Source organism: Ptychodera flava, chromosome 10, assembly GCF_041260155.1.
Source record: "Ptychodera flava strain L36383 chromosome 10, AS_Pfla_20210202, whole genome shotgun sequence".
Classification (NCBI taxonomy): Eukaryota; Metazoa; Hemichordata; class Enteropneusta; family Ptychoderidae; genus Ptychodera; species Ptychodera flava.
The window spans coordinates 5,682,460-5,697,711 of NC_091937.1; the positions used below are offsets into that span (position 1 = coordinate 5,682,460).

Here is a 15,252-nt window from a genome sequence, read left to right on the forward strand (position 1 = left end):
GATGACAAGGAGTTCAAACTCTCTGTAATTGTGATGGAAGAATGCTAAGCAATAATGATTCAAGCATGATAGGCTAACATTTAAAAACTTTGGATATATATATGTAAGAAAAATTAAAAAAAAATTGTTGTTTAAATTCAGTTTCATTGTAATTTAGTCAAAAGGGGATCAGGATAGTTGACGGTTTGATGTTTGCAAAATCAGAGTTGGCCTACTATACTCGACCTATATACATATGCATGTACATTCTTGAGCCACAAACAGTTCAGTCAATTTTGTTTTAATGTGAGTTGTCCATATGTTGCTGCCATTCAAAGTCGCTATGATCCTGATCATTTGCTCTGAACTCGGCCTCAGTCGGTATAAGATCACATAGCTGTACACCGCAGTCGATAAAAGCTGAACAACTGGGGAATAGTCATGGATTTCCGTATGTTTGCACAGTCAAGTAAGTCTTTCTTATTGTTGAGTGAGCACTCTGCTAGATATACTTTACCTTTTTAAGTTGCGGGAGTTTTCTTTTAACTTGTTACAAAAAATTTCTGATTTTGACAAGGTCATTTAACTACTTCTAATGGAACTTCACTCTTACACGTTGGCAAATTTCTACTTCTACAATGTCCGGGTAGCTATCTTTATTATTAGCTGTAAGATTTTAAGAAGTTATGGTCTATTTTGATGAAAGTTTTACTGAAACTGATTGTTCAAGATGGTCAAGTGACTTTCAAGTGGAGTACTGTGATTCGCAAAAAACAACTTTAAAATGTCCCTGTAGAATGAGGACATGTAGGAATGCTGGCGATAAAAACTCTGTGACCTAGAAAAAGGTGATAATTGAATGTGGAGATGCTTATCGCTGTTTGAGATCTCTCTTGTGAGTTTGGATGGCGTGTAAACAGCTCTGCTCGTTTTTACAGCATAATTACTCCCAACTGTGGGCTTGTGCTGGTCATAGTTTGTAAAATCTTTGGTTTCTCCAGGAATTTTTTTTGGGCTGCAAATATTCAATAACTTGTAAAATCATTCTAAAGCATAGCATTTTAGATGCAGTGGTGCAGTTTAAGATGTCTATAAATGGAGGAAGTGAATCTAGGGTTCTCGGAAACCATGAAAGGTGTGGTAAAGCTGTCAGTTTCCAACACACTTGGAAGATAGTACATGTACTTGACACCAATCTAACGTTAACAATATGAACAAAACTGAATTCAAAGTAGGAATGTAGCGTTTGACTTCAGTATCATCACAAGAATGGAAGTGCTTGTGGCACCTTGGCAACAAGTTATGGATAATGCAGTTTTTGAGAAATATTGAAACATAGAGCCATAGAACAGGTGTGGTTGCTGTAGTCCAATTTCACTTTCATTAATCATGCTACAGTCTGAATGTGGTGCCTGGCACTTGAGCACTTTGCAAAATTGTGCGGACAGATTTCATTTGCTTTTTACTGACAAGCTTGGTTGCTCATGAATAAAACCCTTATCTGCTGTGATGTCATTGTACTATCTGTATGTAAGTTGTCAATCTCACTCCAAGTTTTTCACTCAGTATTTATATTCACTATACTCATTGTTGTTGAAGACTCTGATCCAACCTGTATGCACCACAAGGACTGTACTTAGTAGGTCATTATGCTTTAAAACTGCCCACAGGAAATTTTTATCATCCGAAAATTGCTGCTTCTAAAACCTTTTACTCATGCAACTCAGTTAATTGAATTTTAAGTGCAATCTAACTAGGATCAATACATCAAGGTATTCATATTGATTTTGCATAAATTTTTATTATAGAGACTTAAGTTTTCTTCAGCACTTCTATTTATTGTTTCAAGGCAAATGTTTAGAAGGAGTATCTTGTACTCGACAAAACAATTGCTTCCTCAATGCTAGTTTGGAAATTGGGGAAAATTGAGTTACTTGATGAAATTAAGAAATGTGTCCAAAGCACTGTTCATCTCTCATCCACACTTCAGAAGTCATACACTGATTATCATATCATCAAAATGAAGAGGTCATATGTTTTGACTGTCGAATTTTGCGAGGGCATTGTGGATAATCCGCAGTGTGGCCCCTGATTTGATTGTTTTCCAGAATAAAGGAGATTGCACCCTGGCGTCTGAATACATGTATTGGGAGTTATTTGTATTGGCAGTGTTTGAACCTTTCCCCTTGAGAGAAATTAGTCATTAAAGATATGTTAGATAATACGACATTCCTTTCAAATTAATAAAAGTACATTGGATAAATAAGTTTGATCGATCGTTTTCTCTTTCAAAGTGCAAGACCTACGTAAACTCTTACTTCTTAATTTCAACTGTGTGAGAAAATGAGCTTCTGTATTACTAACTCACTGAGCTTGTGCTGTAAACATGTCTAAACTTAATGGTGATGTATTTGTTAGAGAGCTGAAATGCCAAACAGGTGTGTTAGACACATAATGAACTTTGAATAGATGTGTCCATGTGGTTGTCTTGTCAAATATACTTGCTATCTCCCTTTTGTTTTCTAAATCTGAAATCATCAAATACATAACCAGTTTGATACAGTTCTATCAAGATACAGCGAATCTGGTGCGTGGGTGGCTTTGATGTGTAGCTTTGATTTCCTTGATACCTGTTTTGATAGCTTCCATTTAACATTGTATAATCATGATACATACATGATAAAATTCAACTGAATATGTTGAATAGTCTTTTCAAAGTTCAGTCTTACTTCGCCTTATCCTCACATCAAGTCATAAACAGCGCTGCGTGTCAAATTAACTGAATTGAGTCAGGGAAGAAGGACAAGGCTTGCAATTGTTCATAGTCAAGATACTGTGATCATTGCAGTACATCATGGATAATCCTCTAAGAAATGGGTGTCTTTCAACTGCTGTCTTAGTTGCATTAGAGTCTGTATGTTTTGAAAATGAATTTCAAATGACTAAAAATTACAGGGACACACAAGTACAAGTATATGCATTTACAAATATAAAGTGCACATCTAATTAATCACAAAATGATGAGCCATTCTTGAAAAAAGTATATTTCTTCAGACCATAACCAAGGTTTTCGGTCGGATTTGTAAGGAAAATAAACTCTATATCCTTCCAAGATCTCACTTCTTAATCATTATTTTTGGTTCTGAACACTTGAATAAGCTATTGTCTTGATAACTAGACCCCAGATAGATCAGAAAGACTTGTCTACTCGTGATTCATGAGTGTTCCATCCTGTTCATATTTCATCACGTCACAAAAAATAACAACAATCTATGTCACCGTATCATAGTGGCTGTATGTATAGGCAGTGTTGTCCTTATATTTAAAAGTAGCCGGGTAATTTAAGAAAGTAGACGGGTGGACTGCGAGGAAGTGAAGCGACCGAGCGGCGAGTGAGCATAGCGAACGAGGGGGGAGGGGGGAGGAGCGCGAGAGGGGGGTGTCCCCCCTCTCGCAAGGCGAAAAAATGAAATTTGGAGTGGAAATGGTGTTCTCTGTGGCATCTGAGGTGACATTTAGCTGAGACTGAAACAGTGCTTTTGCTGTGTGTCTTAGACGTGGCTCACATACAACAAAACAAACAAACATGATTTTGTTTTGTTTGTATTATACTTATGGTTTTATTTGCAGTGAAGATGTAACATTTAATCTTAAATCACCCGCTGTCTGCTTATTTCATTGCTCATTTCCCATTCTTCATTACCACATAGTAGTTTCCCCCAAACCATCAAACTCATTCTATTCTAATCAAACACATTCACTTTGTTAAGAAAAACATCGGTAAGATAATTCACTGTAACAGTGTTCGCATTTACGAAAAAAAAAAAATGCGTATATAGAAAAATCATAACAATGAAAAAATGCGTAGAGAGTCGATCCAATGCGTAATAATTAGATATTATTCCCTAATATTTTTCTTCGTTCAGCGAAGGAAAATACGAGTGACGTAATGACCGTGTCACCACTCGTCTTCGACTCGTGGTGACACGGTCATTACGTCACTCGTATTTTCCTTCGCTGAACGAAGAAAAATATTAGGGAATAATATACTTATCACATGCACAAGCCAAGAATTCGTTATTTTTTGCAAAATAAATAAGTTTTCCATGACGATTCCGCGTTTAAACTTTTGAACTACTTTAGGAATAAATATCAGTACGCCGTGCACAAGTTGTCAATCATTTCCAGTCGTCGGTAGTGTGCGTTAACGCTCACGTTCGTTCGTGTGTGGAGCAAATGACAGCTCTCGGTCTACACGTAGGCTACCTTCCGCAAAGTTATACTCTATTTCAAAGATAGTATAGTCCTAAAAATTTATCACAGACGAGATACGCTATTTTTCGGGAACAAATATCGACTGAATCTCGACGGCGCGAACACTGTAAACGTCGCGCCTGACCCTGCCTGCAATGAGTACGTACGGAACCCACGGTATACGCGACCAGCTTCGAGTTCGTTGTTTCTGCAAATTATTCACGTAATTCCCTCGGGATATACAGGCGGTACACTCTTGTGTTTACATTGTTCGGATTAGTAATGTCGTAGTCTGTGAAAATATCGATTTCATGACTTTTGATCGTGGGAGAAACATCGGCCGCCATGTTCTTTGTTTACATATTTACGAGCACACCGAAGATCGACAAAAAAAAAGGTCCGACGCACCAAAATGATGACATAGACGCGGGTTGTCGTGACGTAGAACGACCAGAGAATAAAATCCGTATTTTTTGTTCGGAGACGACAAACTTGGCTTGTGCATGTGCATGTGATAATATTACGCATTGGATTGAGTCTCTACGCATTTTTTCATTGTTATGAGTTTTCTATACGCAAACGATAATAGTAAAATGTTTGCGAAAGCACTCTCCGCGACTGAGCTTAGGCGACAACTAGACGAGATGAGTGCCCGCTTAACATTAAATTTGTTGCAACATTTCTGTCAATCACTCATTTTGTGTGGAAAGTTTCGGATTCTCTGAGTGTAGTCTGAAAAATCGGCATCGTCGAGTCAGAGGCACGTTACCATGTCAGCTGTGCCTATGAACTTACTACGTTGCTAATTTTCAGGCTAGCGATAGTTTCTGAAACTTATGACACAAAGTGAGTGATTGACAGAAATGTTGCAACAAATTAAATGCAAACCGCGCACGATCATCGCGTCTCGCTGTCCCCAAATTTGATCAAAGCAGATATGCAGCAAGGCGTCGGAAGGAAACAACTCTATTTTCTTTCAAATTTGCTCCACGAGTCCGTGAAAAAATGATTCAGAGGGTCCATCGAAATACACTATCGGGCAACCCAACATGGAGAACATGGAGAGGCGCAGTGAAATTGAACCCATGCCGGAATCCACGACGTATTGTCCTGTTGTCTTAAGCAACAGGGGATCAGCGCCACGGTGAAGCCGTGAGCCGTGACGATGATGCGCCAGTCGGCAACGGTCGGCAACACACATGCCTGTCACCGTGGATTCTAGTACGTAAAAATAATCAATGAAAATAAAATACCCATTCAAATAAACAGTTGCTTCTAAAAAAATCAGTTCCAGCTCATTTTTTTTTAAATCTAGAAAATGCGTTGGTATTGCTCTGAGAATAACTTCATTTGTTGAGAAGATCTTACTCGTAGTGACCGTGACGTTGGCAGCCAGCGCGGCGGCGGAAAACTAGCTGCAGTCTCATGAACTCGAATCGTCGATCAAAATAACATCTTTTCGGCGCGCTTTTTTCTCACAAATTCAGCGAAATTGAAGTTTTTCATACCTAAACTAAATATATTTTTGGAATCAAGTATACGTTTCGGACGGGCTTTCTTCGGGAAAAAATATTCCATCAGCAAAGTGCCATGGCCGACGCCACATTTCTTTTTTGACGCCATCGTTAAAAATCATGACCTAAGATGACCTTCATACTAATCAAACCAATTACACTGCTCGTAACAAAGACAACACCATAGGTGCGTCCATCAGCCAATCACACCATTTAACAAAATATAATATACAAGATCGGGCTCAAAAAGCAACAAACGGGTATTTAGAAACTGTTTTATGTTTGTGCAGTTCCATGCGGGGAAAGGGGTCGCGAAACTGCTAATCGTACGTGTGCCGTCTAACAGCTGGCAGTGCAATCCCGAAATTACAGGTCTATTAAATAATCTAATGACGTTAAAAGTAGCCGGGAAAAAAAGCAAAACAGCCGGGTTATTTACCCGGCACCGGCTTCTAAGGACAACACTGGTATAGGTTTAACCTTGCTTGTCCAAGGTAAACCTTGTCCATGTAGCTACAATGCAGCATTTGAATCAAGAAGAGTTGAGAGCAGTTTTCAGCGTTTCAGTTAATATCATCTTTCAAACCACATGAAAACAGATTTATTGTACTGACATAAATCCATTAGCGCAATGCAACTGTTTTCTTGCCCCCTACTCCCCCTTTCCATATATGTGCCATGGTCCAACCTCACAATTTAATATGTTGGATGAGTCCAAAGGACAACAGTGAAAGGGTATATCATTCCATGACTCTGACCTGCCACAGCATCAATCATTCCTTCACCCTGCTGTGTTTTTCAAAGGTCACACAAGGTCACAGAAGCCAGGCAAGGAAGAAAATCACTGAACTTGTAAACGTGGAAGTCATTACAGTGTTTCTGTGATGCTGAGGTGATGTTATCACCAATCTGAAAAGCTACTGCAAAATACGTGATCTATCAGACACAGATTAGGACACCCTTGAATCAATGTACTTCCACTTCCACCCACTCAGTGCATTCCACAGATGCTCTAGAGGTGAAATTTCGGGTGTGAAAATACCTGTGGTTTCCAAAAATGTCATGCCTGAGGAAAATTTTTTTAACTGTTGAAACATATCTACCTTTCCCAATGTCTTCATATACACCAGTGGGGAAAATTTACTTTACATTTTAGTTTTGCTGCTTGGTAGAAAGTTATGATTCATACCGTAGGAGTTTTGTTGTTGTCAGCTGGAGAACTCTTCATCTACTTTCAAGATAGGTGCTCACAGTTCTTTGTTGAAGATTGCACATTTACCTCCACTGGTGGTAATATTTTGTTTCACTGTTTTTGCATGCATGGCTGGACTATGGGGATTTACCTCCAACGTTGCATTGATCATAAGATAACCAGCAAGTTATGTTTCCACTAGGTGTATAAAGAGAATACCGTACACTTCAAAAAACTTTTTGTTTTTTACCCTGTAAAGATGCAGAATTTAATCATGTCATGACTAATAACATAGGTTCTCCAATCATGAAGACGCAACAATAAACAATTATATTCAGCAAAGTACTGCCCCAGGTGAAATCTACCAGCTGTTCTCCAGACAAGACATAAAAGCATTAAGAGTGTGCATTTTCAAAACCCAACCTCCATACCATCTGTTGAAAATATAGCACAGCAAATTTGGTGCACATAATACAGACACAGTTGTCATGAAAACCCTCCTTGAAGTTTTATGAGGACAGTATGCATGCGATCAAATCACAACAAATCCTGTGTTGAATTTTTCATTGGATGAGGATATACCACTGGATAATTATACCATTACCAAAGAAGTGGTCATGCCGAATATGTAACAGTGCATGCTGTTTTGCTACCAGATCGGTTCTGTCTCAGCAACGTGCCCCTGGCTCTGTTAGCTATAGCAATCGGATATCTAAGCCCACCGTTGAAAATGATTATGGGGATAATTTTACAAATTTGGTAGAAGATTGAGGTGAGAAGTCAACCAATAAACCGGTAATTTCAATTTTAACACCAGTATCTGGTTACATACAAAGTCATGTTGGTAAAGTTGTCATCTTTTTGAAGGAAGTTAGAATGAGGTTCTGAATGTTGCTTTTTGATACTACATTAGAAATATTACGGTATACTCCAACTCTCTCCATATTACATGGACTCACAGTATGAAAAAAATGATTGTACTAAAACTTTTGAGGATCTTTTGGTGTATGATAAACACAAGAAAAATTAAATAAAAAACATTTGGAATTACCCTAAACTGTCAATTTTACATGGAACAACAAAACGTTTGTTATGCAATGCTATGGTTCAGTTTTCTGTTACCATGGAGACTAGGATCATCTCTCAGGTGAAGAGTGGATATGTTTATTATTTTAACCCTTTGAGTACCAAAGTCAATTTTTGTTGCCTTTATAAAAATTTTTCAGATTTTTGCCAAGGTTTTGATGAAAAAAATAGCCAATGACATGTGGTGCTTATTTGGACCAAAATTGTCAAAAAATGGCAGATGAATTCATGAAAATTGGTAAAATGTTGCACTAAATTCTGGTAGGAAAAATTACACTGCTCAAAGGGTTAATCGCTAATTTCAAATGAATCATAACTTTCTTACAATAATGCTCCGTGTGCGACTATGAACATTCAAACTTTTTTACCTTGAAGGTTTGTTAAAGCTGTTACAGTGGTTTGAGTCAATTCATGTAGTCACTACTGGGAAGTTTGACAGAAAGATTTACATGTAAGATACACAAGAGTAGTTATGTGGAAACTTAACAGAACAATAGCAAGTTGAAATTTCCTGTCTTAGAGGTAGCATGTTTGTGTGGTCCCAGGACTGTTGTTGTAAAAGTAAATAAAGCAGTCTAGGATCTGTACCTGCATTTCAGGTTTTCCACAGCCCTAGATAAATACTGGACTACGGTTCTGCAGCAGGCTTTTAAAGCCCTGCTTACGCTCCCTATCTTAATTTTTCACTGTACTTCAACTGTCCATCTCACCAGTGGAATGCCCAAGTTACATCACGTATCTGTTTGGTTCCAGACCACATTAAACATTATATGTGCTTCTCATCTCTCTGTGCTGCGTGACCACTTGTCACTTCTGATTGCTTTTCTAAATAATTTGTTTTGATTCCAACAAAACAGTAGATCAACCAAGAATCACAAATATCCATACAATTTGCCCTGACAGATGCTCTGTAATTCTTTGTGCTATGTGAGTTTGCTGTTAAAGTAGAACTGTCTCTGTGTCTGAATGAAATTTGCTGAAAAATGCCAGGTTAATCAGTTCTACCCTGTAATGTTGTGTCTATAAAAACCACAAGACATTGGTTCAGGTCACCTCTATTTCCTGAAACATTAAAAATTGTGCATGCCATGGTGTAATGGCCTGATGGTAAAAAGCTGTTTGCAGTGTTGAATTTAACTAACCTATCCAAATGGCTTCAACTTCCTGAGTGAATCCCCTGTGATAGTGTTAGTCGTGTTGTTAGTGTAATTCATTCACTGGAAGACAAAACGAAAATCCTGTGACTGTTTCAGAAAGAATTTAATATTCACAAACCACTGGACAAAATGCAGAGCAATTTCTATAAAACTGTAACAAAATGACTACCTGTAACTGTATGCTCGTTTTCAATTTATCTGCTATTCACATCTTTGTTTCTTCCAAGCTTAAAGATTAATCTTTGTATTATATATTGATATACAATCTTTTTTTCTCTCTGAGAATTTTCATACATTGATGATTCAGCTTTTTCACTGTATACCAAGAAATGGCTGTCACATAAAAATGCATTTCTTTTAGTAGTTGTTCAAGATAAACATTTTCAGTCGAGTATATATTTTACATACATGTGAGAATAAATAAAATTGAGCATATCCTCAGCTTTCTTTTAGTTCCGTTGTTAAGAAAACAGGTTGAGTGTACTGTGATAGACATTACAGAATTACCTGTAATGATAGAGCATACTGTGTTGGGTTTGTTCCTGCTGGAAAATTACAGTGTTTTGACCATATGTGGTCCTTTTATGGCTTCCACGTTTCCAGATCACAATGTCACAACCCGAGCCATCATAATTTCATGGATATTATGCTATAGAATAACTTGCATCATGCTGTGAGAAAAAAAGGAATAACAGCACTGATTTCCCAGTCTCGGTTTGATTTATTGCAGACGAACGAGAGGATATACAGCGGAAGACCTTCTCCAAGTGGATAAATTCACAGCTTACTAAGGTGAGAGAATACGTGGTATTCTAAAACTGTTGTATGATTGATTCAGGTGTTCAGTATGTCAGCTTTAGTGTATGTAAATAATGTTTTTTCAATCAATTATGGTGCCGTTTCCATCTTAAATTTTTGAAGAATTTTCAAGATAATACATTTTTTGTGATATCATGTGTGAACGTTGGCTTCATGGAAAATTTGCCTCAGCCATTTCATAAAGTAACAATGTCGGTTTAATCTGTTTTATATGTTTTCTTGGAAACTGCAGGTTTCACTGCCATTTAAGCTATGACAATCTGTCGCTAGAAATTTCTGCCGAGGTCAATTTCATACGTCACTTTCTACAAATCAGTATTTTTCACATTAATTTGATAGGAATCTTGTATTGAAGCTTTACAACTGTAGCAGTTGACTTCAATATTGTTAATCCATTTTGTACCTGGATACCAGTAAAGTCTAATATGGAAATTAATACTAAGAACTCTGATAGCTCTGATCACAATTTGAAGTTTGTTAAGTAGAGTATTGCATGTTGGCATTAGTTATCGTTGACAGAAATTTAAACATATTTTGTCTGTTGCGGTGTTTTATTTATTCTTTTGGATCCCTGTGACTTTGATTTTTATGGTTTTCATCATAGCTGTGGTTGTCAAAAAAGGAATCATTTCAGTCATCTAGTGAAATGTCCAAATTTTTCTCAAATCCTTTGCTAAATGTTATATTTTTGCATATTGACAATGTAAAAATTGACAACATCAGCAGGTTTATTGCTGATGCATGGTATGAAACAAATGAACCAACCCATTCTGCAGCCACTTTTTACCATCTTGAAGTAATACTCTGTATATCCATTGTGAGACCAAAATTCAAATAAATCCAGTCCTAGTGCAACCTGTAATTCCAATTTTATTAATTTCTCATTACAATACCAATCTGCTCATAAAGTTATAACATACGTGCCAACTATGCTAGGGTAAGTAGGTGAACTTTGACCTTAACATTTGCCGTGATGTTGCTATGAGAACGGGAGCCATTTTGATCTTTTAGCTTCAGTCAATTCAGCTATGTGAACAATTATATTGTGACCAAACTACCAAATCAAATACTACGGTCTGTGATGGATCAAGGAAATTAACATTTTGAAATAGGCTGTGCAGAAAATGAGATATGTAATGTAAAATCACAGATGATGACTTCCAGACTATTGAGCAAAGTTTCAGTTCCAAATTATTTGCACTTGTGCAATTTTGTGGTTGCATTTCTGGTGGTTTTTGGACCAGTGACGAGTTTCTTCAATAAGTGTGAGAAAACGGGAGTGTATACTATACCATGTCACTGCCCCTTGTTTTGGAATACGGGCTAATGACTGGAAATACACGGTAACATTTTGTTTTGTTCACTGATGTGATTATGCTGAGAAACTACTGGAATCTTTGAAAAATAATTGAAGATACCCTTACAACATTTACTGCCTTAGGACTCCAACAAAACCAGTGGTGCACCTGTCATTGGTACACTACATGTGTACAAGCATTTGATGAAAGTTAATCTTTAAAAATTTAGTGTATGTATAGATTTGTAGCCAAGGATGAAAAAAAGACCAAAAGTTGTTTAAAGAAGTTCGTCTCCATATTTACTACACCTGAAACTGCTCATCAACAAATCTTAACATTTATCAGAAATGATATGGAATGAATATAGAGGACAAAATAAGCCTTTTTGACTCGACGATGTCATTTGCCTGTGAAAATTAAAAACACATGAAAATGTGTACTATGTAACATGTAGAGAACTGTACTTGATGATCAGTTTCTGCAGCAAAACCACTCCATGGATAATTTATAGAAAGTTACACATGAAAGATTTTTGTAGTAAAACCTTTGACATCCAATCATAAGTTCTATAATCAAATATTTTTGTAGCAGGTTTTTAGAGAGTACTTGTCATTTCAATTTTTCAATATTTCAACTCAATGAACAGACTTCCTTCTGTAATCTCATTACTTGATGCATTAGGGGATACTCTGAAAAGATAAAAACAACACAAGATACAAAATCATTTCAGTGGTATTACAATCTCATATATTCTATTAAGAACTCATATATTTTGCAATATTGTGTAATATCAAAGGTTCAGCTGTTCTCAGAATAGTCGCTGCTGCTGATGTTTGTTACGGCTGATGTACTCTCAGTGGTTCTGAGAAATGTTTGGTATATGAACCCTGTGTAAACATTGATCACAGAGCACAGATACCTGTATTTCTGTATACGCTGTACATGCACCACTGACAAAGAATAAGTATTCAATCATTGACAGAGAACACCATGTGTGAAAGAGCTATTCCTGGTTATTAGCGATGGAAAATTTTTATTGAACTTTTGTTGAGATTTTTCAGCAATAGAAAGTGTCAGGTGCAGATTATATCTTCCTTCCTCCTCCCATTACGATGACAAACAATGCTGTTCCCATAAACAGCATATGGAATTTATGTCTTCCATGTGAAAAATACTGGAATGTATTCCTGATTCTTCACAAAAGTCCTTGTTCCATATCACATGGAAAATGATCCAGATGTGTCTTGCCTGTGCTTAGCAGAAACATAGTGACATTTGCTTTATTTGTCAAACTCTTGAGCGAAAGCAGCCTAGTTGCCATGGTAATATCAAAAGCCATTTGTTGAAATGTCCAAAATTGGCCATGTTTACAAGGTTTTGATTGTATGGAATTTCACGTTAGTCATTTCAATACTTCAAGATTTGACATGAAATCCTCAGAGAGGCAAGGGCAATTTACCTCATGAACCCTTCAGAATTGCAACTAGTGGAAAGCATGGTGTAAATTAAAATGAAGCATACTTTGGATAAAGTGGTTCAGCCTAATATTAAAATCTGGCAAAAAATAAATCATTCATATGTTGATGTAGATTTTGTTGAGCTGATTCCCTGTGACGTGACAGTTACATCGTAAGTATGCAAAAGTAAGAATTTGTCAAATTTTTAGCTCATATTTGGTATGTGTATAAATATCAAAGAGAGCTTATTTTAGGATACATTCAAAAATTATGCATACAGGAATGGTGAAATTTGTACTTTGTTGCCATAAATGTTATGAAGTATAAAAGTATAAAAAAATCACTTGTTGAATGATCCAACCATGAGATGCAGCAATAAGCAAAGGCATACAATATACAAAATTAGCCTGAATCAATTGCTGTCAACAAAAGCTTGTCTGTTGCACATGATACAGTATACACATATTGACTGGCTATGAGGGCAACAGCATTCGTCTGTACCCCGAGAGACTGTGAGTCACCCCCAAAAACAGACTGTTTCCCGACGCCGTAGGCCGAGGGAAACAGTCAACAGTTCAAACGAATGATGCCTGATGATGTCGTTTGGGGGTGACTCACAGGCCCGAGGGGTTAAGACGTATGCTGTTGCCCTCATAGCCAGTCAATATGTGTTTTGTAACACACCTCATCCGTAGCCATGCATAAGAACGTACTATACACAAAACTTGTCGCATGTAGGTCTATGATGTAATATGTTTGAGTGGTTCAGTAAGAAAAAGTTTTTCCTAAAAAGACCGCAATACTTCTGCAAAACGTTCAATTCACCTTTGATTATAGTTTTTGTCCGTATCGAGTCCTTGTTGGAAACCAAAGCATTCAATTCTTCTTCAGAAAGTAGAATAAACCAAGAAATTTCTGAATTATCGTTTCGATCGGCCGCAGACGACATCTTTGTTTACATTCCGGTCCGCGTTCGCGTCAAATATCGTTTTTGACGTCAGCGGGCATCATTTTTCAGAACTGATGCCTGGCAGGCAACAGTTCAAACGAATGATGCCTGATGACGTCGTTTACGTGGATCAGCACAAAAGAACGCATTCCACGTGACTATCAATTGGCGAATTAGAATACAGACTGCGGATGAGGTGGTTACAATACAGTATGCGATATTGTAACAAAGTGACCATTATGATCAGTTCTATGAAAGTACTCACTGAAACATTTTTCCTGTGGGTGTTCAAATTATTTTGTGAATTTTGTTTTAAATTTATCTTTGTTGGAAAGTTCTATGGTGTTCATGAAATCTGTCCATAGACATTGACATTGTTGATATCAACCAAAGAAACTCACCAATAAGATGACTCGATCCATATGTGCTGGTCCATCCTAATGCAACATTGCTTATCTAGACATAGACCATATGGTGTTAAGTTGCTTGGTAAATGAGCAATTTCTCTGGCAGGTGAAGGTTCATTGCGGTTATAAGCTTTCAGGGTTTAATGTCCCCAGTTTGACGTTGATAAAGCAAAGGCATTTATGTCTCCTGATGTACCTGATAGGTTCAGATCAAGGCAAGGGCATTGGCAAGTCAGGAGGACAAACAGTGTAACTTAAAAATCTTGATCGCATTTTAACATGCTGTTTAAATGTGACTCAACATCAAAATTTTCATTGTTTTACCCAGCCAGAAATAATGCACAACATATATTTAATTATGTTATTATCCATCAAAGTCTGCCCATTGCGCAGTAGCCATGACTGGTCATTGAAAACCTATTCTATAATTTTCAAAATGACTGGGATAAATTAGAATATTGAATCTAAAATCTACATTGTTGAGAAAGCCACATACAGAGAAATATTTTCAACAACTTTGTGAGACACAATCTGTTGATTACAAAGATTGGAATGCAGAGGTTTACAAATTATAGTGATAAAATATTTTCCATAATAAAATTTAACAAAAAATTTTTATATGATTATGCTTGTGGTGAATAGAATAGAATAGAATTAGATGAATTTGTGCAAAACTAGTTTAGACAGGTTTGTTAGAATTTGTGTAATGACATTTGAATTAATTTTATGTTCAATTATGTTCGATCCCAGCTGTCACAGTTGAATGATCATAATTCAAGATTTAGCATATATCGCTTTTTCTTCCAACGTAGATTTTCATTTCATCAATTTCCATGTTGTACAGAAGTGCAGCGTGTCTTCAACAGCAGATGAAACTGTAATGTAGACTCCTCACTGACAATGAACTTGTGAATGATATAGTGTGTAAAGGAAGTGTAATGGTGGAAAATTCCATAGGTCATGTTCATGAAATTGAATTCAGTTTAATTTTAGGGTTATTCAACCAGATATAAATGAATTGACATCTCCCGTCAGCTGGATAATGTACACATCATTGAGAAATTCCACTTGCAAAAGTGAGCAGAAAGCTGTTGAAATGGAAGCCATATTTACAAGGCCTTGAACTTGCTGTGTTTCATT

The 15,252-nt window shown here is 36.9% G+C and overlaps 1 protein-coding gene across 23 annotated transcripts in view; it reads left to right on the forward strand.

Annotated features, from left to right (window-relative positions):
• Positions 1-15,252, forward strand: part of LOC139141848 (dystrophin-like) — a 281,115-nt gene that overhangs the window by 70,329 nt on the left and 195,534 nt on the right. For all 23 annotated transcript variants that reach the window (XM_070711564.1, XM_070711567.1, XM_070711563.1 and 20 more), the window contains exon 2: positions 9,913-9,974. In XM_070711564.1, the coding sequence (XP_070567665.1) occupies positions 9,913-9,974 (62 nt within the window). The remainder of the gene's footprint in view (positions 1-9,912; positions 9,975-15,252) is intronic.